At 56.3% G+C, this 22,374-nt stretch overlaps 2 protein-coding genes across 6 annotated transcripts in view; one reads left to right on the forward strand and one right to left on the reverse strand.

Moving 5' to 3' along the window:
* Positions 1 to 1,542: 1,542 nt before the first annotated feature.
* Positions 1,543 to 10,244, reverse strand: LOC138818574 (transmembrane protein 80-like). 4 transcript variants are annotated; one of them, XM_070009500.1, is made up of 6 exons: positions 10,127 to 10,243; positions 5,803 to 5,838; positions 5,090 to 5,183; positions 4,921 to 5,013; positions 2,670 to 2,871; positions 1,543 to 2,179 (listed from the first exon to the last, which is right to left on the reverse strand). In XM_070009500.1, exons 1-6 carry the CDS (start codon positions 10,196 to 10,198, stop codon positions 2,131 to 2,133), a joined length of 546 nt encoding a protein of 181 aa, XP_069865601.1. In that variant the 5' UTR covers positions 10,199 to 10,243; the 3' UTR covers positions 1,543 to 2,130. The 4 variants fall into 4 exon arrangements, 3 of the variants coding, with proteins under 3 accessions (XP_069865601.1, XP_069865602.1, XP_069865603.1); XR_011369193.1 differs by lacking the exon at positions 1,543 to 2,179 and adding an exon at positions 4,236 to 4,487 and having other exon boundaries at positions 2,786 to 2,871; positions 10,127 to 10,244; XM_070009501.1 differs by having other exon boundaries at positions 1,543 to 2,871; positions 10,127 to 10,238.
* Positions 10,245 to 10,894: 650 nt separating this feature from the next.
* Positions 10,895 to 22,374, forward strand: part of LOC138818728 (deformed epidermal autoregulatory factor 1 homolog) — a 36,235-nt gene continuing 24,755 nt past the window's right edge. The window contains exons 1-6 of one of the 2 annotated variants that reach the window (XM_070009800.1): positions 10,895 to 11,325; positions 13,373 to 13,470; positions 14,418 to 14,547; positions 15,215 to 15,361; positions 15,831 to 15,970; positions 17,684 to 17,749. In XM_070009800.1, coding sequence (XP_069865901.1) covers positions 11,034 to 11,325; positions 13,373 to 13,470; positions 14,418 to 14,547; positions 15,215 to 15,361; positions 15,831 to 15,970; positions 17,684 to 17,749 — 873 coding nt within the window. In that variant the 5' untranslated portion in view covers positions 10,895 to 11,033. The remainder of the gene's footprint in view (positions 11,326 to 13,372; positions 13,471 to 14,417; positions 14,548 to 15,214; positions 15,362 to 15,830; positions 15,971 to 17,683; positions 17,750 to 22,374) is intronic. The other variant, XM_070009799.1, reaches the window with a different exon arrangement.

Genomic DNA, 22,374 nt, shown 5'->3' on the forward strand with positions numbered 1-22,374 from the left:
CCACCCCAGGGAGCCAGAGCCCCGCCCCTGCCGGCCCCAGAGCCCCGCCCCTGCCGGCCCCACCCCAGGGAGCCAGAGCCCCGCCCCTGCCGGCCCCAGAGCCCCGCCCCTGCCGGCCGCACCCCAGGGAGCCAGAGCCCCGCCCCTGCCGGCCCCCCTCCCTGTGGCCCAGGGGCAGAGCATCTTATCTTCCACGCATTAGGTGGGCTTCTCTGTAGGGGCCATGGAGGGTCCCTGTGGGAGACTGGAGAGGGCATCACCAAGCTGATCAGGTAAGGTGCCTCCTCCTCCTCCTCCTCCTCCTCCTCCCAGACCAAGAGTGCCCAGGCCGCCGGCCGCTCTGCACCTGAGCACCGCCCCACGGGGCTGTCTAGAGAGGACCGTGCGATCCCTGGGCACCCTGCCCACCCAGGCTGCCAACAGCCACTCATGGAGCCCTGAGCACACACAGACCAGGCCACAGGCTGGCCTAGGGAAGGAAGGGACAGGGGCACAGCCAGGAACCCAAGGCCCTGCCCCGTGTCTGGGGCAGGGGACAGCGGGAATGGGTGCTGCCAGGAGGGCAGTGGTGGGTGGCAGGGCCCCGGCGCCCTCCCTGGGAAAGCGGGTGCACTGTCCTCTGGCCTGCACACTGGGATGCAGGCTCAGCATCTGCCTGAGCCCAAGGCAGGCCTGGTTTCCTGGTTCACAGCCTTTTGCAGCTGATCTCACAGAACCTGCTGGGCACTGCCCCCTGTGTGACCTGGCCAAGCCCGCCAGGTAGAGGCCAGGCACTCAGCTGTGAACAGGGAGGGGCAGGGGCACACCTGTGCCTTCCCTCTGCTGGGCAGAATGCGGGAGCTGTGCAACACAGCCAACTCCAAGGAGGGTCTCCCGGGTCCGACCCGAGCGACACACGCCTGCCTTGGGCCATCTGGAGCCACGTGTCCCCAGGTCCCGTGTCCACTTGCCTTTGTGTAGACAGGGTGCTGAGGGGAGGGTTTAAAGCCCAGATTAACTATGAAGGTGATGGGCTCGTTGGTCAACAGAGGCTGTGGCCTGGATTGCAGGACAGGCTGGTGACAGCAGAAGTACCCAGGCTACAAAATGCTAGGGAGGGAAACAGCCCCAGGTGGTCTGGGGCACGGCCCCTTCCCACACCCAGTGGGAGCTGGGCTCTGCTCAGCGCTGGGAGTGGGAGGGCAGATCTCCAGGACACTGTCCCCATGGCCTCAGAGGGCTGCAGGTCAGATACACTGGCTGAGGAGCCATGGGTGAGGAGTGTGTCCACAGCACCCCTGGCCCCAACCGCCTTGCCTATGGAGGGGAGAGCTTCCTCCTGCAGAGTGCTGGGCAGCTGGCCAGAGGGTGAAGGTGGGTTCCAGGACGGGGTCATGAAGGTGGAGAGGATGGTGGACTCTTCGGTATCAGGGCCCGTGGAAGGTCATGGCAGAGCACTTACGTAGCAAGTACAAAGCCCAGTTCAAACCCCAGCACTGCGGAGGTGGGGAGGGGAGAGGATGAACCACATATAAAACATTTATATGGTATAAAAACCTTTATTTACAACGAGATATTTCAACACATTATTCCAAACAGATACAACAGAAATGAAGGAATTATAAATATAATAACGTATGTTTAGAGCCTGATCCCAGTGGCTCCAGACTGGATTCAAAGCCAGCCCAGGCAGGGAAAGGTAAACACTCCTATTTCCATTTAACCTCTAAAAGGCCAGAATTGGAGCTGTGGCTCAAGTGGTAGAGCATCAGCCTTGAGTGAAAAAGCTAAGGGGCAGGGTTCAGGCCCTGAGTTCAAGTACACACACACACACACACACACACACACACACACACACACACACACACACACACACACACACACACACACACACACACACACACACACACACACACACAGCTTAGCAGGCATGAGGTTCACACCTGTAATCCTTGCTACTTGGGAGGCAGGAGGATTGAGTTTGAGGCCAGCTTGGGCAAAGTTACTGAAAGCCTAATGCAAAATAAAAACAAAACAGGTCAGGGGTGCCACTTAAGCAGTAAGAGCTAAACAGCCAGAGGAGATGCACTTGCAGGAGCCAGAGGGGGACCAGGCCTGGGGCGGGGCCTGGAAGCAGAGCACCACGGGCTCTCAGAACACGAACTGGGGCTGGTGCGGAAACCTGAGATGCCAAGAACTTCTGTGTGAGAAAAACACAAGGTGGGGGATGGGCCGCAGGCGTCCCGGGTGGGCTGGCTGAGGGTGGGGCTGTTTCTCTGTGGTGACAGGGTGGAGCTGCTGGCAGGCCACTCTGTAAAAGCCTGCCTCCCGCTGGGCCCTGCTGCTGAGGCCAGGCCTCCAGCCAGGGGACCTGTGTGGGCAGACCTGGGGCTACCTTTCCCCCTTCCCCCCCACAGTCGCCATTCTCAACACTTTCGTGTCTCAACAAGTTGGTTTTGCCCTGGACTACCATAGTTACCCCACCTAAGAAGATTTGTAGGCCACCCCAAACCATCTACAAAGCCAGGTGTGGAGGTCTGGCTCATGTGGTAGAGCACCACACCCTGAGTCCAGGCCTCAATTCTGGCATGAAAAAATAAAATCAAAACCCAAACCAAACCATCTATATCAAGTGGGTCAGAGACGCTGTGCACCGGGAGCCGTGGCGGGGGCTGAGCTGGCTCATCTACCTGATGAAGGCAGCCGTGGTCACCACCTGCAGGGCGGCCTCCAGGCCTTGCAGGGCCAGGAGAGCAGTGCTCAGGACTGAGTCCACCCACAGCACCAGGGTCTGCCAGAGCATGAAGTGGACCGAGAGGACGCTGCCTCCCACTGTGAGGGCCAGGCTGGTGGCCAGCAGCACCTCAGCCTGCATCAGGTTGCCCTTGGTGCCTGGAGAGCAGAGCAAAGAGGAGAGTGAGGTGTGGGCTTCGGGACGTCCCAGCCTGGGCCTCAGGACCAGCTCCGGAAGGCTGCCTCCCACAGCTATGCCGCGGCTCAAGTCCGGTCTCTGAAAGTTTGGTTTCTCTAAAAGGAGGGGCATCTGCTACCTTTTCCTAACTCCAAGTTGGATCAAAGGGATTTTGTTTAAGCCCTCCAAAAATATTTTCCTCTGGGCTAAGACAGTCTGGGTTCTGGAAACTTTCACGAATACTTACAAAAACAAAACTGCCTGTTTTACAACCAGATCAGTCATAGAACATGCTGGCTGGAGGTTGCCACCAGCTGACCCTGTTGCCTGGGGTGTGCTGAGGGCCTGCCGTGCCTCAGTTCACCCTGCAGCCTCCTGGGGGCGGGTCTTCCGCCCTGCTCCCCTGCTGGCTGGGCCCAAGGTCTGCAGCCCTTATACCCTCCTGGCAGCACCATCTTGTGGGCAAACCACAGAAACTCTACTCCACCCAGGCAGACACTGGGCTTCCAGACACTGGAAGCCCAGCCCGGTCTAGGATTCACTCTGGCCACTCTTGGAGTTCCGGGTCTGACAGCACCAGACGCATAGAGGCCACTTCTCTGTGTGCCTCCATTTCCTCTCCATATACACGGTGGTGGAAGAAGAGCCTGGCAATGGTGCTGTGCTGCAGGAATTCCTGGTGTCAGGGCTATTCATGGTTTGATTTTTTGGGGGGGGGTGGGTCGTGGGGCTTGAACTCTGGGCCTGGGCACGTCCCTCAGCTCTTCAGCTCAAGGCAAGTGCTCTACCACTTGAGCCACAGCGCCACTTCGTTTTTCTGGTGGTTTATTGGAGAAAAGAGTCTCACAGTCAGCAGGGCACCGGCGGCTCACACCTGTCATCCTAGCTACTCAGGAGGCTGAGATCTGAGGATCACGGATCAAAGCCAGCCCAGGCAGGAAAGTCCATGAGACTCTTATCTCCAATAAACTACTAGAAAACTGGAAGTGGCACTGTAGTTTCAGTGGTAGAGCGCTCACCTTGAGCTGAAGAGCTGAGGGACAGCTCCCAGGCCCAGAGTTCAAGCCCTACAACAGACAAAAAAAAAAAAAAGTCTCACAGCCTTTCCTGCTTGGCCTGGCTTTGAACTGTGATTCTCAGATCTCAGCCTCCTGAGTAGCTAGGATGACAGGCGTGAGCTGCCAGCGCCCATCGATAAGGTCTGATCTTATCTGAAAATGAGACATGCCAATGAGCAGGAGCGCAGTAGGGCCACAGCCCAGGCTGCAGGCAATCTTGGCAGTCAGCTCTGGGAAGGGGATTCCCACATTTTCCCTTTGTACTTGAGCCAAGTATGAGGACGTACCCTCAGATGAGCTGTGTGGCGAAAGAAAAGGGAGTTGGCTTGTAATGGTCACAAGAGGCGGTGGCAGACGTGACCGGAGGGGACAGGAGAGGCTGGGCCTCGGCCTCAGGAGGAGCTCACAAGATGCTCCACACCTTCTCCCCTAGGCTGAGGCCGGGCAGTGTGCTGGGGTCGGGCTCTGACCTCCTGAGCTTCTGATCGTTGCACTGTTGTGGAGTATGCTTCCGGATGTGAAGAGGCCACTAGTGTCACCTGTCTCCGGGACAAAGCCTCTGAACAAGCATGTAATACTTAACGACACAGTAAGGCAAGGCTACAATGCGCTCGGTGAACCAGTTTGGATGAAAATGTCTCCAGGAGCTGGGCGCCGGTGGCCACGCCTATCATCCCAGCTACTCAGGAGGCTGAGAGCTGAGGATCGAGGTTCAAAGCCAGCCTGGGCAGGAAAAGTCTGTGAGACTCTGATCTCCAATAAACCACTAGAAAACCGGAAGTGGCGCTGTGGTTCAAGTGGCAGAGCGCTCGCCTGAGCTGAAGAGCGCAGAGGCAGTGCCCAGGCCTCATGGGAAAAAAAAAAAAAGGCTCCAAGAACCACGCCACAAAGAGCTCAAGATAGAAAGGTTTAGCACATTCAAGATGGCACCTTTGTGACCACAAACCCTGTATGGTTTCACAGCCAACTCACCCAGGTACAGATGGGCTCCCTCCAGAACCCCCATCAGAAGTAACAGTGTCAGATCAAGGGCCAGGCAGCTCCAGGGATAGCTGAAAACCTGGCCTGGGAAGAGTCAGAGTCAGGTCAGCGTGTGTGTGTGAGCGTGGGATCCCGCGGCTCCCGCACGCGCCTTACTTACTCTTATACACGATCAGCAGAAGCGTGGCTAGGAAGTACAGGGCGTAGTACAGGGCGCTGAGATGGAAGAGCATTTGAAGAGGAACTGATGGGAGCTGGTACGTGGTCAAGGACCTTCGAGCTCAGCAGAATGGGGTGGCGCACCTGCCTGGGCGGCCACGACAGAGGGCTGTGATGATCCTACGAGGCCGGCGGCCACAAGCTCAGGCTCCAGCAGGTGAGCACCCGCGGCTCCTCACTCGGGGCTTCTATTGCTACACCCGGTGTGGTCACCCGAGGGGTCCCAGTGGCTACTGGGGACCGAGGTCTAAGCGCCACACCCCGGCTACCATGGGAACTTCCTAGGGGCTGCCACTCCGCCACAGGTTGGTAAAAGAAGACCATTTTCATATTCTTAAGATAAAATACATGTTCCCCTGACTCGGAGGAGAATATTTAAATCTCCAGTAGTAATTTCCCGAGCTCCGCCCACATCATACATGTTTCTGTAATAGTGAAGCTCAGGCGCGTCATCTTCCTGCCACCTGGCCAGGCTGTGAAGATGAGGCCACCTCATGACCCCCACAGGACCTCGGCCTGTGGGTGGCAGAGCCGGCACTCCAGGAACTCTACTCCCCCTGAAAGGCCCCGTCTGGATGAAGGAGAAAGTGAGGCAGGGTGAAAGGCACAAAGGCACCAACCCAGCCTGGGGGAGGGGCTCAGGATGCAGGATACGTCAGCTGCGGGGCGCCACGTCCAGGGGGCTTCTCCCTAGGAAAGACAGTGTCACCATCAACCCTCTGAAACCGTCCTGTTCAGTTCTCCTCTGGCCTCATGTTTATCTTTTTTTTTTTGGGGGGGGGTCTGGTCGTGGGGCCTGAACTCTGGGCCTGGGCGCTGTCCCTCAGCTCTTCAGCTCAAGGCTAGCGCTCTACCACTTGAGCCACAGCACCACTTCCAGCTTTTTCTTATGTGGTGCTGAGGAATCGAACCCAGGGCCTCAGGCATGCAAGGCAAGCGCTCTGCCACTGAGCCACCTTCCCAGCCCTGGCCTCACTTTTATAGGCGAGTGCTCAGCGGGCCGCCAGCTTGCCCTCTCTCATCTCTACATCCGTCCCTTTGAGGAAGATGTGACAACTTCTGACTTCACATACCCACAACTGGGAACAGACTGTACCCAGAGCCGGGCCGGGCAAAAGTGTTGTAGCCTGGGTGCATGCCAGAGTCCAGGCTCAACAAGATGGGTGTGATCTGTGCCTTGGGAAAGAAGCTCCCGGAACAAAACCCAAGGCAACTTTCTCACCGCCTGTGCTTCGCACACATATATCACACTTAGGTAATTACATGGAGATCTTTTTCTGTTATTAAAAAACCCTTTTTCATCATTGATTAGATATTTTGCTTTCTGCTCAAATTTTATTCACTTCTCCACAATAACCCTCTGGAATTTTTTTTTTCTCCCAAATTATCCATCCTTCTCCCACCCTGACACAGGTGTGGATTTCCCCTCATATTTGGTTCTTGGGGGAGGGTCCATTTCTAGAAGCACTGTTTCTGCCTGTAAAGAACTTCCTGATGAAATGTGACTGGGCCAGATCACCTGTCAGAAGCTCACAACGCATTTGTAACACACTTGTAACACATGCATGTCTCTACGTGTGCATTCCACCCGGAAAAATTAAAATTTTGCCAAAACCTCCTATTAAAAAAAAAAAAAAAGCTCGTCACACTGTGGCTCAAGTGGTAGAGCGCTCGCCTTGAGCTGAAGAGCTGAGGGACAGCGCCCAGGCCCAGAGTTCAAGCCCCACGACCAACCAAAAAGAAAAAGAAAAAAAAACGAAATAAAAAAGCTCTGGGGCTGGGAAGTTGGGTCAGTGGTAGAGCGCTTGCCTTGCATGCATGAGGCCCTGGGTTCAATTCTTCAGCACTCCATACGCAGAAAAAGCCGGAAGTGGTGCTGTGGCTCAAGTGGTAGAGCGCTAGCCTTGAGCTGAAGAGCTGAGGGGCAGCGCCAGGCCCAGAGCTCAGCCTGCTTCTGTGTATCGGGCATGGCAGTTATCTGAACCCAGTCTGCAGCTGTCTGCCATTTCCTTTTCTCTTTCTAGGGAAGGTAAGGAAAACAGGAGGCTTGGTAGGCTTCTGTAGGACATCTGACTTCGTGGGCAAAGTTGGACCATCTGTTCCAGAGGTGTGAACTCGAGTGGCATGAGTCTTAAAGTGATAAACACAGGACTTCAGCGAGGGGCTCTGGACGGGGCCCCTCCTGGGGGTGCCTGTGGGAATAGTAACCAGGGGAGCCACCGCTTGCGCTGTGTCCCATTTCAGCATTCTGAACCTGATCCGTTCTTTTCCAGGCCCCAGATGAACTAGGCCACCTAGGTACGTGACTGCAGATTAATTGGGGATTTCCTCCCTGCAGATACTTGGGTCTGAACTCAGGGCCTGGCACTGTCCCTGAGCTTCTTCTGCTCAGCTAGCACTCTACCACTAGAGCCACACCACTTCCTGCTTCTTCTGTGTATGTGGTATGTGCTAGGTAAGCACTCTACCACTAAGCTACCTTCCCAGCGCCCAGGATCTTTTTCTTAAAGGTCAACCAACATTAGGGTGGGTGCTAGTGCATCATAAAACTATAATCCTAGCTACTCAGGAGGCTGAGATCTGGGGCTCTTGGTTCAAAGCCAGTCAGGGCTAGGAAGTGTATGAGACTCCAAATAACTAACATAAAGCTGGAAGTTGACCTGTGGAGCAAGTGGTAGAGTCCTAGTCTTGAGCATAAAAAGGTCAAGGACAGAGTCCAGCGGTCAAGCCCTAGAACCAGCACACAAATAATAAAAGGCTAACACTAGGGACATAGCAGTGGAAGAGTGCTTGCCTTGCATGTGCGAGGTCCCGGGTTCCATCCCTAGTACCTCAAATAAATAAACAGATCAGAAAAATTTCCCTTTTAGCTGTTAGTTGTTCATTGCTACAGTCCAAAACTGTGGGACTTAGATAAAAACACTCAAAACCACAAATGACGTTTAAATGACATTCTCACTTTCAGGACCACAGGGGCTCATTTGGACTGAACTCAGTTTTGCTTTTTTCAGGGATTTGCTGCAATTCCAATTTGACTACCGACAGATGGGAGGTGGAAGTTCAACATGGAAGCGAACAGCTGTTTTCCTGATGTGAGCCAGTCAGTGCAGAGATCCTGTTCTGTACAAACTTAGCTCTTTTTTTCCTGGATAGTGCTAGAATGGCCAGGGCCTTGTCATCAGAGCAAGTGCTCTACCACTGAGCCACACTGCTAGCTCTTTGTTTGTTTGTTTTTTAAACAAATGAAAATAATCCAATAAACCTAACTAGCAGAGGATGGCTTGGAGCCCGACCAGAAAGCTTGTCAGAGAACACCAGAAAGGTGGGTCTTTGTAGGGTTACCTGTGGTGTCCCTGCCTATCCCTGGTCGAGGAATTTGGAAACTGTTTTTTGTTTTGTTTTTTAACTTAACCAAATGAATACTCCATAGTAACTGCAAGCCCCCTTCAAGGCAAACACAGGTAAACAGAAGCTGGTTCTGATCCTCTGGGGGTAGGTACTACCAGACTGTGTGCAGCCACACCCAGGGAGCACCTCCAAAAATGTATTTCATGAGGGAACATTTGGAAGAGCTGCGGGATGGAGTGCACGATGTTGTTGTTGGATGGATTCAAGAATGGGTGGATGATGGATAGATGGATGGGTGCGTGAGGGTGGGTGGCGGGTGGGATGGGGCTGGGTGGCGGGTGAGGGGTGGAGGATGAGGGGTGGTGGGAGGGACAGGGCTGGGTGGAGGGTGAGGGGTGGGAGGGTGAGGGGTGGTGGGAGGGACGGGGCTGGGTGGAGGGTGAGGGGTGGAGGGTGAGGGGTGGGAGGCAGGTGAGGGGTGGCGGGAGGGACGGGGCTGGGTGGAGGGTGAGGGGTGGTGGGTGAGGGCTGGGTGGCGGGTGAGGGCTGGGTGGCGGGTGAGGGGTGGTGGGAGGGACGGGGCTGGGTGGAGGGGTGGAGGGTGAGGGGTGGCAGGTGGGACGGGGCTGGGTGGAGGGTGAGGGGTGGTGGGTGAGGGCTGGGTGGCGGGTGAGGGGTGGAGGGTGGGACGGGGCTGGGTGGAGGGTGAGGGGTGGAGGGTGAGGGGTGGATGTCAGGTGAGGGGTGGTGGGAGGGACGGGGCTGGGTGGAGGGTGAGGGGTGGCGGGTGAGGGGTGGAGGGTGAGGGGTGGTGGGTGAGGGGTGGAGGGTGAGGGGTGGAGGGTGAGGGGTGGCAGGTGGGACGGGGCTGGGTGGAGGGGTGGAGGGTGAGGGGTGGCGGGTGAGGGGTGGGAGGTAGGTGAGGGTGGCGGGTGGGACGGGGCTGGGTGGAGGGGTGGAGGGTGAGGGGTGGAGGGTGAGGGGTGGCGGGTGAGGGGTGGGAGGTAGGTGAGGGTGGCGGGTGGGACGGGGCCAGGACCGGCTGTGAGACCTTCCGCAGGACTCAGGCCTCAGTGGTTTGCTAACCTGTCCTCGGGGCGGGTCCGGGACGGGTTTAGGGAACGGATTGGGGACAGCAGGAAGCCGCCGCCGTCCGCGCCGCCCCGACTCCCGGTGTGCCGCCGATGGTGTGTGCCCGGAAGCCCCCGGGGAGCGCGGGGGTCCCGCCCCGTCCCGGGGAGCGCGGGGGTCCCATCCGGGGAGCCCGGGGTCCCCGCCCCGTCCCGGGGAGCGCGGGGGTCCCGCCCCGTCCCGGGGAGCGCGGGGGTCCCGCCCCGTCCCGGGGAGCCGGGGGTCCCGCCCCGTCCCAGGGAGCGCGGGGGTCCCATCCGGGGAGCCGGGGGTCCCGCCCCGTCCCGGGGAGCGCGGGGGTCCCATCCGGGGAGCCGGGGGTCCCATCCGGGGAGCGCGGGGGTCCCGCCCCGTCCCGGGGAGCGCGGGGACCCGGGGGCCACGACGACGGGAAGGCGCGCGCCGCACCGCCGCGGCGGGACCCCGCTCCGCCGTCCGCACCGCAGGGCCGGGGCCCGCACACGACGTCAGGCGGCGCCGGCGCGGCCGCCCGCCTCACCTGCGCCCGCGGCCGCCACCTTGCCGCCGCGCCTGCCGCGCTCCCGGCGGCCCCTCCGCGCCCTCCCGCCATCTTCGCTCCGCCCTCCGGCCTCGACACGGCCTCCCGGCGGCACTCGGGCGCTTCCGGGCGAGCGCGGCGGGAGGAGCTTGGCCGAGGCTCCGGGGGACGCGGTTCGGAGGCGCTCGGCCCCGCTCGGCTCAGCTCGGCCCCGCTCGGCCCCGCTCGGCCCGGCTCGGCTCGGCTCGTCTCGGCTCGGCTCGGCCCAGCTCGGCTCGGCCCCGCTCGGCTCGGCTCGGCTCGGCCCCGCTCGGCTCGGCTCGGCTCGGCTCGGCCCCGCTCGGCTCGGCTCGGCTCCACTCGGCTCGGCTCGGCCCCGTTCGGCTCCTCTCGGCTTCTTCCGGCTCCTCTCGGCCCCGCTCGGCTTGGCTCGGCTCAGCCCCGCTCGGCTCCTCTCGGCCCCGCTCGGCTTCTTCCGGCTCCTCTCGGCCCCGCTCGGCTTCTTCCGGCTCCTCTCGGCTTCTTCCGGCTCCTCTCGGCCCCGCTCGGCGCGGCTCCTCCCGACTCCTCCCGGCCCGGCCCCGCTCGGCTCGGCCCGGCCCGGCTCGGCTCCTCCCGGCCCCGCTCGGCTCGGCCCGGCCCGGCTCGGCTCCTCCCGGCCCCGCTCGGCCCCGCTCGGCTCCTCCCGGCTTCTCCCGGCTCCTCCCGGCTCCTCCCGGCTCCTCCCGGCCCCGGACCCGACGTCGGCTGGGCTCGGCTCGGCCCGGCCCGGCGGGCGTCTGGCCGCCCCTTCCGCGTCGGCTCGCGCGGAGGCTTCGGAAGACCTCGGCCCGGCTCGGGAGGCCTCTTCGGGCCCCGCTTCGGGCGGCCCCGGCCGGCGCCTTCGGGCGGGCTCGGCGGAGTCCGGATGGAGGACTCGGACTCGGCCGCCAAGCAGCTGGGCCTGGCCGAGGCGGCGGCGGTGGCGGCCGCGGCCGCTGTGGCGGCGGCGGCCGCGGCCGCGGCGGGCGGCGAGGCGGAGGAGCCGGTGCTGAGCCGGGCCTCGGACTCGGAGGAGGACGCGGACTCGGAGGCGGAGCGCGAGACGCGGCGGGTCACGGCCGTGGCGGTGATGGCGGCCGATCCCGGGCACATGGACATGAGCGCCGAGGCCCTGCCCGGCCCCGACGAGGCCGCCGCCGCCGCCGCCGCCTTCGCAGGCAAGTGCGCCGAGCCGCCGGCCTCGCGCTCCCCGCGCCCGCGCCCGCGCCCCGGCCCCGCCGCCCCGCGCCCCGCGCGCGCCCCGCCCCCTCGGCCAGGAGCGCCGCGCGCGTCGTGACTTCCGCGGGAGGCCGCGGAGCCCGCGGCCCCGGAGGGCGGCGTGCGCGGGGGACGGGGACGCCCCGGGCCCCGGGAGCAGCCCGGCCGGCCCGGCGAGCCCGCCCCCCCCCCCCCCGCGTGTGCGGACGCGGCCTCCGGCCTCCGCTGCCCCGAGGTCGCCGATGTTGTGACACAGCCCCTATTCTCGGGTTTTCTAGCACGTGGAGCCCGGCCCGCGCGCCCTCGGACAGGTGAAGTCAGGCCGGCGCGCCGCGCCTCCTCCCCGCCCCGACGGTCCCCGGGCTCGCAGTCGCTCGCGCTGCCGTCCCTCGCGGAGCTCCGCGGGTTCGGGGCCCCGTCCTGCTGCGGGGTGTGGGTACCTCGAAACTGCCTCTCAGGGGCTGCGGTGGAGGGCCAGGGTCACAGCTGGCCTGCGCCCCGACGGCCTGACAGCCCCGGGCGGCCTGCGCCATGGCCTGCGCCCCGACGGCCTGACAGTCCCGGGCGGCCTGCGCCCCGACGGCCTTTAAGTCCCGGGCAGCCTGCGCCATGGCCTGCGCCCTGGGCAGCCTGACAGTCCCGGGCGGCCTGACAGTCCCGGGCGGCCTGCGCCCTGGGCGGCCTGACAGTCCCGGGCGGCCTGCGCCATGGCCTGCGCCCCCGACGGCCCGCTGGAGACACGGCCGCAGGCAAACACGTGGGAGCGCTTAGATCATAGCACACTTCTTATAAAGTCCAAGGTTTGGAACCTCGACGTTTTGTCCTTTTAGCAATTCCTCTTTGAGTGCAGAGAAGATGAGGCCATCCTGTCCGTGCTGCTTGTTTTTTTTTTTTCTCTGCAGAATGTTATGTGTTCAAATTTTAATTTGTGTGCACACGCATGTTGGAGTGAGCGAGTGAGCACATTGCACATGTTTTATTGAGTTACTGAAGTCAGGTAGTTCCAGGTTTAAGCGACACAGCAGGACAGACTGTCCATCTTTGGCGATAGCAGCTGGAGCTGTCTTTAGACCTATGTTCAGACAGGCCCTGGGTTGTAGCCTGTGCCGAATGCTGAGAGGAGAGAAGGAGTTAGCTGCAGTCGTGGTCTGCCGCAGACCAGGGGTCTGGCAGTGGAGGGAGGAGACTGGAAGGTACCTTGGGACGGTTTGTTGGGAGTTTGGTCAGTGGGAGGGGCAGGACTCCGAGCACAGGCCTCTGCCAGAGACTGTCCTAGGATTCTGAGCAACAGCAGGCGCCCGGAGGGAAGGGTGCAAAGACAGGGGTGTGTGGCCTCACAGCACGTTGCCGCAGAGCCCCTGGATGTGTCGTGAGGGTGGGTGTGGTAGGTCAGCCTGCTTCTCAGGATCGTTGCTGGGGACCAGAGCAGGTATGGGCACAAGGCTGTGGTACATATTTGTGATGAATATTTTCACTGTAAAGGAATTCACTGGGGAAGAGTCGTGTTCTCTTCTGAGACAACCAGATGACTAAGACTAGAATAAAAATGTTGACAGCATTTTTACAAAAGCGTGGAAGTGGAGCTATAGAGCGCTAGCCTTGAGCTGAACTCAGGGACAGCACCCACCCGCTGAGCTCAAGCCCCCTGACCGAGAAAAAAGTACAAAGGGGCAAAGATGTCACAGTGGAGTATAAACAGCCATGTGGAATGCTTTGTCTGTATCTCCTGTGTGAGACCCTGTCTTTTGTGTTTGTTTGTTTTTTCTTTTCTTTTCCGTCATGGGGCCTGAACTCTGGGCCTGAGCACTGTCCCTCAGTTCTTCAGCTCAAGGCTAGTGCTTGCCACTTGACCCATAGCACCACTTCTGGCTTTTTTTGCTTATGTGGTGCTGAGGAATTGAACCCAGGGCCTCATGCGTGCAGGACAAGTGCTCTACCACTGAGCCACCTTCCCAGCCCTTGTGTTTTTTCTTTACCCTATGTAAAGTCTAGTTCCTTCTGTTGCAGAAGTGACCACAGTGACGGTGGCCAACGTTGGGTCCTCTGCAGACAATGTCTTCACAACGTCAGTGGCAAACGCGGCGTCCATCTCAGGACATGTCCTGGTAAGAAGTTGTCAGGGTGCAGTCCAGATCTGCTGGTCCTGCCCTTGGCACTGTGGGCTGCTTCGTACAGCTCCAGGAAGCATTTCCAGTCCTTAAAGACCATTGCAGGGTCTGGTGTGCACGAGTATCTGCACTGTTTAGGTGGGTGGAGGGTGTGTGGGCCTTCCTCGCTCTCAGGAGCCTTGGGACTGTGCCATACAGGAAAGATCAGAGCAGAGATGAGTTTCCTGTGGCATGCCAGACAGGGGTTCTAAACAAGGGCTTACGCTTTTGTCCTCACTGTGCTTCACCGTTTGAGGACGATGCAGAGTCAACCTGGCTTCTGGGAGGTTATAGGGAGACAGGGGAGCTGTTGGGGCTGACAGGTTGGGATCATCCTCAACAAATGGCCTTCCAGTCTCCATCTAGCTCAGGTTGCTCTCTACCCAATGTTGATCTGCCAGTGGCTGGCACTGCCTGACGTGTTCATAACACTCCATAGACTCACAGACAGACCCGAGTCTTGCTTCCCTCGGTTCTCCTGGGCTTACAGCTCATACTCACAATGCACTATGGCAGGCCTTGCTGCCCATCACTGTTTATATGGCTTCTGTGCCCCAATGCAGAAGTCATTTACAGCCCCACCATGTTAGCCTGCTTCCTGTGGATGCTTGGGATCAGTAGACAGGCTTTCCTTCCTGGTGCAGGTGCTAGTGGGCACATTCCCCAGAAAGTTGCTGTGTTTGTGGAGCATGGGGATGTTTTTGCTTCGACAGATCAGCAGCCACTTTGGCATGGGTCTTTCTTGTTCTTGGTTCTTGAGAACATATCTGGAGAGGATGTGGGAGGCCTGGCTTGGATTTTCTGGTTATCAGCGGCAAGAGCCTCGCTGTAGGGCCACGTCCCATTGGGCTGAGTGACATGCCGGATATCTAGGAGCTGACCAACAGAGATGTTCTTCTTTCTAGTCTGGTAGGACAGCTCTTCAGATTGGGGACAGCCTGAACACAGAGAAGGCCACGCTGATCGTAGTCCACACAGATGGGAGCATCGTGGAGACAACTGGGCTGAAGGGTCCAGCAGCCCCGCTCACCCCAGGTACCGAGCCCTCCGGAATTTATTTGAGTTTTTCTGTTGTTTTTTGTTTTTGTCAGCTGTGGGGCTTAAACTGAGGGCCTGGGCACTGTCCCTACGCTCTTTTGTTCAAGCCTAGCACTGCCACTTTGAGCCCATCTCCACTTTTAGTTTTCTAAAGGTGGTTAATTGGGAATAAGAGTCTCACGGAGGGGCTGGGAAGGTGGCTCAGAGGTAGAGTGCTTGCTTTGCAGGCATGAGGCCCTGGGCTCGATTCCTCAGCACCACATAAACGGAAAAAGCTGGAAGTGGCACTGAAGAGCTGAGGGACAGCGCCCAGGCCCTGAGTTCAGGCCCCATGACTGACCATAAAATAAAAAAAGTCTCATGGACTTTCTTGCCTGGGCTGGCTTTGAATGTGATCCTCAGATGTCAGCCTCCTGAGTAGCTAGGATGACAGGTGTGAGCCACCAGCGCCTGGCTGCTTATTTGCTTTTGTAGTAAGTTTGGAAACCAAATATTGACTTTGGGAGCCTGGCAGGAGTTCTCTGGGCAGAGAGAGCATTGCCCACAGGGAAGGGGTGGTGCTGTTGTACTAAACCATCTGTATACCCGCAGGAAAGGAGGGCAGATGTGAGCTGGCATCCTGTCTGTCCTGGTGACAGGGGCCTCACGGCCTCTCTTTGTGCAGGTCCTCAGTCTCCTCCGACCCCGTTGGCACCAGGCCAGGAGAAGGGTGGCACCAAGTACAACTGGGACCCCTCGGTGTACGGCAGTGAGCTGCCTGTGCGCTGCCGGAACATCAGCGGCACACTCTACAAGAGCAGGCTCGGCTCAGGTGAGGCCGCCGCCCATGTCCACTGGAGGACTGTAAACCGGGGCCCAGGGACCCTAAACGCACTGAGGAGAGGGAACTGTGGGAGACCTCCAGCCTCCGTGGTTGAAACCCAGCCCATCGAAGGCCTTGGCCGGGGCGGGGGGCCTGGGGGTGAATTCTGGGTCATGGTGGCTCTGGGAGAGAGAGAAAGTAGGAGGAAGGTAGCGTGGGGCATGTTTCCCACGAGACTCACACAGGGATTGCGGGGAGTGGACAGCCGCGGGCTGTGACAAGCTGGTGCTGACTGTGGACGTGGCTGGGAGACCACCACAGGTGCTTCTGGGGTGACTTTGGTGTCAGTGAGATTAGCGATCAGGTAGGACGGGGCAGCCAGGAGGGCAGTGGAGAAGGAGACACGGTGGAGGAAGGGCTGGGAGCGGCCAGCTCTCAGCTGTGAGGAGTCGTAATGACAGGTTCACTTTCGTTCCAGGCGGCCGCGGCCGATGCATCAAGCAGGGGGAGAACTGGTACAGCCCCACGGAATTCGAGGCCATGGCAGGAAGAGCCAGCAGCAAAGACTGGAAGAGGAGCATCCGCTACGCCGGCAGACCTCTCCAGTGCCTCATCCAGGTACGGCCACGTGTGGCCCGGCAGCTGCATGACTGCAGAGCCATCCGGACGGCTCAGCCAAGGCCCATGTGGCCATGGGTGCATTACTGGCTTTCCAGGAGATGTGGTGCAGGTAACCCCAGAGGATTGCTGAGGGGGTGCATCATGAGGCCCAGGAAAAGGAAATGCTGGACACAGAAGAGAGGCAGCAAAGCCAGGGTGTCTGTCTGTGACTGTGTAAGATGCTTGTCTTCTCTGCCCTACTTTACTCCTAAGAAAGAGATTGCGTTTTTGTTTTTTTAAATTAATATAATAAAGGTGATGCAGAGTTACAGTTACATAAATCAGGTAAAAGGTACATTTCTCTTTGGATTGTGACACCCCTTCCCTCATTAACTCCCAGTTTTTTCCTCTTGTCTCTACCCACAAATTGTATAGTTCATTTGCTTTGTTTGTTTGTTTTTGTTTTTTGGTCGGTCTACCACTTGAGCCACAGCGCCACTTCCAGTTTTCTGAGTGGTTTATTGGAGATAAGAGTCTCACAGACTTTTCTGCCTGGGCTGGCTTTGAACCGTGATTCTCAGATCTCAGCCTCCTGAGTAGCTAGGATTACAGGCGTGAGTCACCAGCACCCAGCCCTGCCTTTTTTTTAGATTTTAATTTTTTATTATTATACAGATGACATAAAGAAGGGGTTACGGGGCTGGGAAAGTAGCTCAGCGGTAGAGTGCATGCCTTGCAAGCATGAGGCCCTGGGTTCGATTCCTCAGCACCACATAAACAGAAAAAGCTGGAAGTGGTGCTGTGGCTCCAGTGGTAGAGCACTAGCCTTGAGCTGAAGAGCTGAGGGACAGTGCCCAGACCCAGAGTTCAGGCCCCATGACCGGCAAAAAAAAAAAAAAAGAAGGGGTTACACTTACATAAGTCAGGTAAAGGGTACATTTTTTTTTTTTTTTGGACAATGTTATCCTTTCCCAGTTTTTCCCCTCCCATTTCTGTCCACAGATTGTATGGTTCATTTTCAACGTAGTGTCTAGTGACTACCACTGCTTCATTTATTCACCCTTTGTCCCTCCATTTATATGATCCCTCCTTACCTTTCCAAAGTCAGTAACTGAACAGACAAGACAAAAAGAAAAGAAAAACAGCAACAAAGGAAAAAACTTGATGTCCATTTCCTGGAGTTTTGTTTTGTTTTGTCTTGTGTTTTGTCAGTCATGGGGCTTGAACTTGGCCTGGGCGCTGTCCCTCAGCTCCACCACTCGAGCCACAGCGCCAGTTCCAGTTTTCTAGTGGTTTATTGGAGATAAGAGTCTCACAGACTTTCTTGCCCGGGCTGACTTTGAACCTCAGTCCTCAGATCACAGCCTCCTGAGTAGCTAGGATGACAGGTGTGAGCCACTGGCGCCCGGCCTCCTGGATTTCTTTTTGATCAATGCTATTTTATATGATCAGATACATGCACATAGTCCTCTCCTAAGAAGGAGGACTTCTTACCCTGCTCCAGGTCAGCTCCCAGCATGGCTGGGGAAATCCCGAATGCCTGTGGGGTCTTCTGTTCTCAGAGGGCTTCAGGGGAGCCCTTCATGTAAAGATGTAGCAGTTTCAGGAATGTTACATTTCACGTCTTCCATGTGTGGTGGTGAATGCACAGTAGAGCTGAGTGCAATCTCCTGATGGGCAGCCTGTGCTGGGACAGGCGTTCTAACGTGGCTGACACCTTCTGTGTTGTAGGATGGGATTTTAAACCCTCACGCCGCCTCATGCACCTGTGCCGCCTGCTGTGATGATATGACCCTGGTAAGTCTTGGTGCGTGTGCTGCGGGATGTGCGGGTGGACACGCCAGCCTCTCACCTCTTGTCCTACTTTTCTGTTGCCCCGTGCCTGGGGAGATCCTGCCCACCTTCGTAGACGTGCCTCGGTGCAGCCCTAGTCCCTGTGTCTCCAGAGGGGTCCAGGGTCTGAAATGAGGAAGGCCGCGCAGCCACTAGGCCTGCCCCAGAAGCAGCACAGTACATGGGCGTGTGTGTGTGCGCCAGTACTTACTGGGGCTTGAACTTGGAGCTCTGCCTCTAGTTGGCATTTTGCTGCCTAATTGAAGAGTCTCATGGTTTTGTCTGCTTGAGCTGGCTTCAGACCTTGATCCTCAGATGTTAGCCTCCTGGACCAGCTAGGTTGACAGGAGTGAGCCACTAGCGCTTCAGTCTAACACGGACGTTTAGAGTGGTTATAGCAGATGCACATTGCGACTCACGGTCTGCACTTTTAACACGGTTTTGTGACAGTGCGCCAGCTGTCACGTGCGTGGAGTTACCGTGTCCTGAGAGCCAGCCAGCTGCCTATCCTAGACTCTTACCTGCTGCTGCTCTACAGGAGGCAAGATCGTTTTATGTCTATTGCCGTATGGTTTTTAAAAGTATGATACTGTTTATTTACTCTGCGTGTGATACAGTTTGTAGGGTACTACTGTACAAGTTTCATTTCCGTTTTCCTTAGTTAATTTTTTTTTTTTAACCAGTCCTGGTGCTTGAACTCTGGGCCTGGGCGCTGTCCCTCAGCTCTTCAGCTCAAGGCGAGTGCTCTACCACTTGAGCCACAGCGCCACTTCCGGCTTTTTTCTTTTTGCTTATGTGGTACTGAGGAATCGAACCCAGGGCCTCAGGCATGCAAGGCAAGCGCTCTACCACTGAGCCACCTTCCCAGCTCTTCTTCCATTTTTAAAGACATCAAAGATCTGTTATATCCTTCTCATGCTTCAGATTTCTCTGTTCTGCTATGCTGGTCTCTTTTCTTTGATTCAGCCAGGAAAGGTTCTCCATTGTTACAGAGCTTGTGATTAGATTGGCCTCCTTAGGTTACCCAGAATAATCTTCATCTCAAGATTTGTAGTTATATCTGCAGAATCCCTTTTGCCAGTCAGAGTAATGTCCTTACAGTCTCCAGGAGTTAAGATGACTACTATTTCATCTGCTGCAACTTCTAAATGTTGTTTTTCTTTGTTAAAAAAAAAAGAAAGCTGGGCACCAGTGACTCACACCTGTAATCCTAGCTACTCCCAAAGCTGAGATCTGAGTTTGGCAGTTCAAAGTCAGCACCCGCAGCAAAGTCCATGAGACTTATCTCAAATAAACCACCAGAAAACAGGAAGTGGCACTGTGGCTCAAGTGGTAGAGTTGCTAGCCTTGAGCTGAAGGGCCTAGAGACAGCGCCCAGGCCCAGAGTTCAAGCCCCACAACCCGCCTCCCCCCCCCAAAAAAAAGAAGAAAATGTTTTTTACATATTTGCTGGTAATAGGGAGCTCATTGCCTTGAGCTTTATCTGCTCACAGCAGGTACTCCATTTATAATTTTTTTCCTGCTTATTTAGAGGTAAGATCTGCCAGCTAGGAAGGTGGCTCAGTGGTACAATGTTTGCCTTGCATGCATGAGGCCCGGGGTTCTATTCCTCAGCACCACATAAACAGAAAAAAGGCCACAAGTGGTGCTGTGGCTCAAGTGGTAGAGCGCTAGCCTTGAGCTGAAGAGCTGAGGGACAGCGCCCAGACGCAGAGCTCAGACCCCATGACCAACCAAAAAAAAAAAAAAAAAATCTGCCCAGGCTGGCTTTGAACTATGGTTCTAAGATTTTAGTTCCTTAGTAGCAAATACTATAATATGGGCTTGTGTGTGTGTGTGTGTGTGTTTTTCTTTTTTGATGCTGAGGATTGAACCTAAGATGTTGTACTTGTTAGGCAAGCACTTTATTTCTGACCTACATCTCAGCCCTCATTTTAAAATTAAAATAAAATTTAAGCCTTAGCCTAGGAGTGTGACTCACAGTAAGCAGACTTGCTTAATATGTGTGAGGGCCTAGGTACTACCCAACACCACACACCTAAACACTACAGGCCTTGTGGCCTTGTGTTATAAAACAAAACAGTAAGCATCTGCTATTCTCTCTCTCTCTCTCTCTCTCTCTCTCTCTCTCTCTCTCTCTCTCTCTCTCTCTCTTTCTCTCTCTTTCTGTACTGGGACTTGAACTGGGTTCCTCCTTGTTAAGAATGTACTTTACCATTTAAGCTGTGTTTCTGTACGTACTTATTTTTATTTATTTATTTTTGCTGGTCATGGGGCTGGAATTCAGGGCCTGGGCGCTGACCCTGAGCTTCTTTTTCTCAAAGCTAGCACTCTCCCAGTGGAGCCACAGCACTACTTCTGGCGTTTTCTGTGTATGTGATACCGAGGAATTGAACCCAGGGCTTCATGCATGCTAGGCCAGCACTCTACCACTGAGCCACAATCCCAGCTCCGGTACTTATTTTTGAAGTAGGGTCCATGCTAACAGCAGTATGATGAACTGTTCTCTACCATGCCAGCTTTTTCTGTTGAGATAGTCTTGCAAACTTTCCCTGGCCCAGGTAGCTAGGATTACGGGTGTGAGCCATTGGTGCCAAGAGAAATGCCAAAATAGTTTTGATTTTTTTTTCTTTTTTTTTTTGAGGGGGGGGGTCCTGTCGTGGGGCCTGAACTCTGGGCCTGGGCGCTGTCCCTCAGCTCTTCAGCTCAAGGCTAGCGCTCTACCACTTGAGCTACAGTGCCACTTCCGGCTTTTTTCTTTTTGCTTATGTGGTGCTGAGGAATCGAACCCAGGGCCTCATGCATGCAAGGCAAGCACACTACTACTGAGCCACCTTCCCAGCCCCCCAAAATAGTTTTGAAAAAGAAATCTAACATTGGAAAAAATTACAATTGAGGGGTTTTAAAACTTGGTGTCATTACAGTAATCAGGACAGTATGGAACCCACAGGGGAGACTTGAAGGATATAAAGAAGAGATCAGAGTCTAGTTGCTTACCAAGACAGGAGTTCTAGCAAGTAGTGTTGGCACCTCTATGCTGTCAAAGGACTGAGCTTTGGCCCAAACTTCACACTTTGCACAAATGTAGTTTAAATTGGATCAAAGATCTAAACAGAAGAGGAAAACTATCTAGGTGGACTATCTTCATTACTTAGGATTTGACCCAGAGTTTTTTAGGTTTGATAACAAAAAGTTCTTTAAACACAGAATCAGTAAGTTGGTCCTTAACAGGTTGTTTAAATCTTGGCTTCCACGTGTGGGTGTGATGCCACCATCGGTCTGCTCCCAGAGAAATACCTGGTGTGGCTGGGAGGATTATAGAAAGCACCCACTTGAGGTCCCTCGAGGTTACAGGACCCATCTCCCCACAGAGCGCCAACTCCCACAGAGCAGCAGCGCAGCAGCCGCGGCTCCTTCCGTTCTCGTGCAGACCCTGGTTGAACCAGCTCATTTCGTGTTGCAGTGGAGTCTGCCAATGGCACCAGCTTAGCCGGGGCCAGGACGGCCAGCCACAGATGACTCTGCTCCCTGGCCGAGCCCTGGGGGCATCTGCTCTCTGCAGGGGAAGATCTTTTATCCCAACAGCGCCCCCAGCAGGAAGCCCCTGGGTCTTAATACCCAGTGCTGCTATAGTATGTCGTGCTCAATGTCTGGGTTTTTGTTTTTTGATGTTTTTAATTGTTATTATGAAGATGCTGTACACAGGGCTACAGTTGCGTAAGCCAGGTAAAGAGTGCATTTCTTTGTGGACAGTATCACCCTCTCCCGGTGAATGTTTTTTAACGAGAAATTTAAGATGTACAGAGAAGTAGGAAGCATGGACCATGAATGTAAGAAGAGGCTCGGGTGCAGCCTAAGAGTCCAAGGTGCAGGGTTAACCAACAAAGCCTTCAAGGAACTTTCTAGGTGTGCTCAGGGAATCATCGCAAGCGTGGAGAATAGGGTATGGGAGTGCAGGCCCGCAATCCAGCTACTTGCGTTCCGGCAGCTCAAAGAGCGGGAGGTAAAGCTCAGCAGGTAAGAAGGCTTAGCACACAGAAAACCCTGGATTCAGTTCCTAGTACTGGAAAAAAACAGGAGGCAGGCGCTGGCCGCTCACACCTGTAGTCCTAGCTGCTTAGGCGGCGGAGATCTGAGGATTGCAGTTTGAAGCCAGCCTGGGCAGAAGCGTCTGTGAAACTTTTTTTTGGTCATGGGGCTTGAACTCGGGGCCTGGTTTGGGGGACCCTTGTCTTGTGGCCTTCTGTGTCTCTTGTGCAGAGCGGCCCTGTGATTCTTTGTTTCTGCTGCTTGGTCTTCCCAAGCTGTCTTCTGACTGAGCGGAGGATGATGGGCATCACTGGCAGCTGTGGCCTGGGATGTGGTTTTTCTTGTTCCCCATTTGGTTCCACTTCTTCTTCCCTTCTAGGAATCCTAAGGTCCCATGTGTCCGTGGTGCTGTCTTGCATGGCAGTACTGTTCACGGTTGCTTTTGAAAGCATTCTGTCTTTGAGGGGCAGGAGTGGGCTTTCCTCGGGAGAATGTGCTTGAGAAGAGTCGGGCACGCACCCCCCTCTCCCCGAGGCTTGATGGCCACGCTGCCTTTCTCC

This window comes from Dipodomys merriami, unplaced genomic scaffold (genome assembly GCF_024711535.1).
Source record: "Dipodomys merriami isolate MVZ:Mamm:240054 unplaced genomic scaffold, mDipMer1.0.p SCAF_78, whole genome shotgun sequence".
In the NCBI taxonomy this organism is placed as follows: Eukaryota; Metazoa; Chordata; class Mammalia; order Rodentia; family Heteromyidae; genus Dipodomys; species Dipodomys merriami.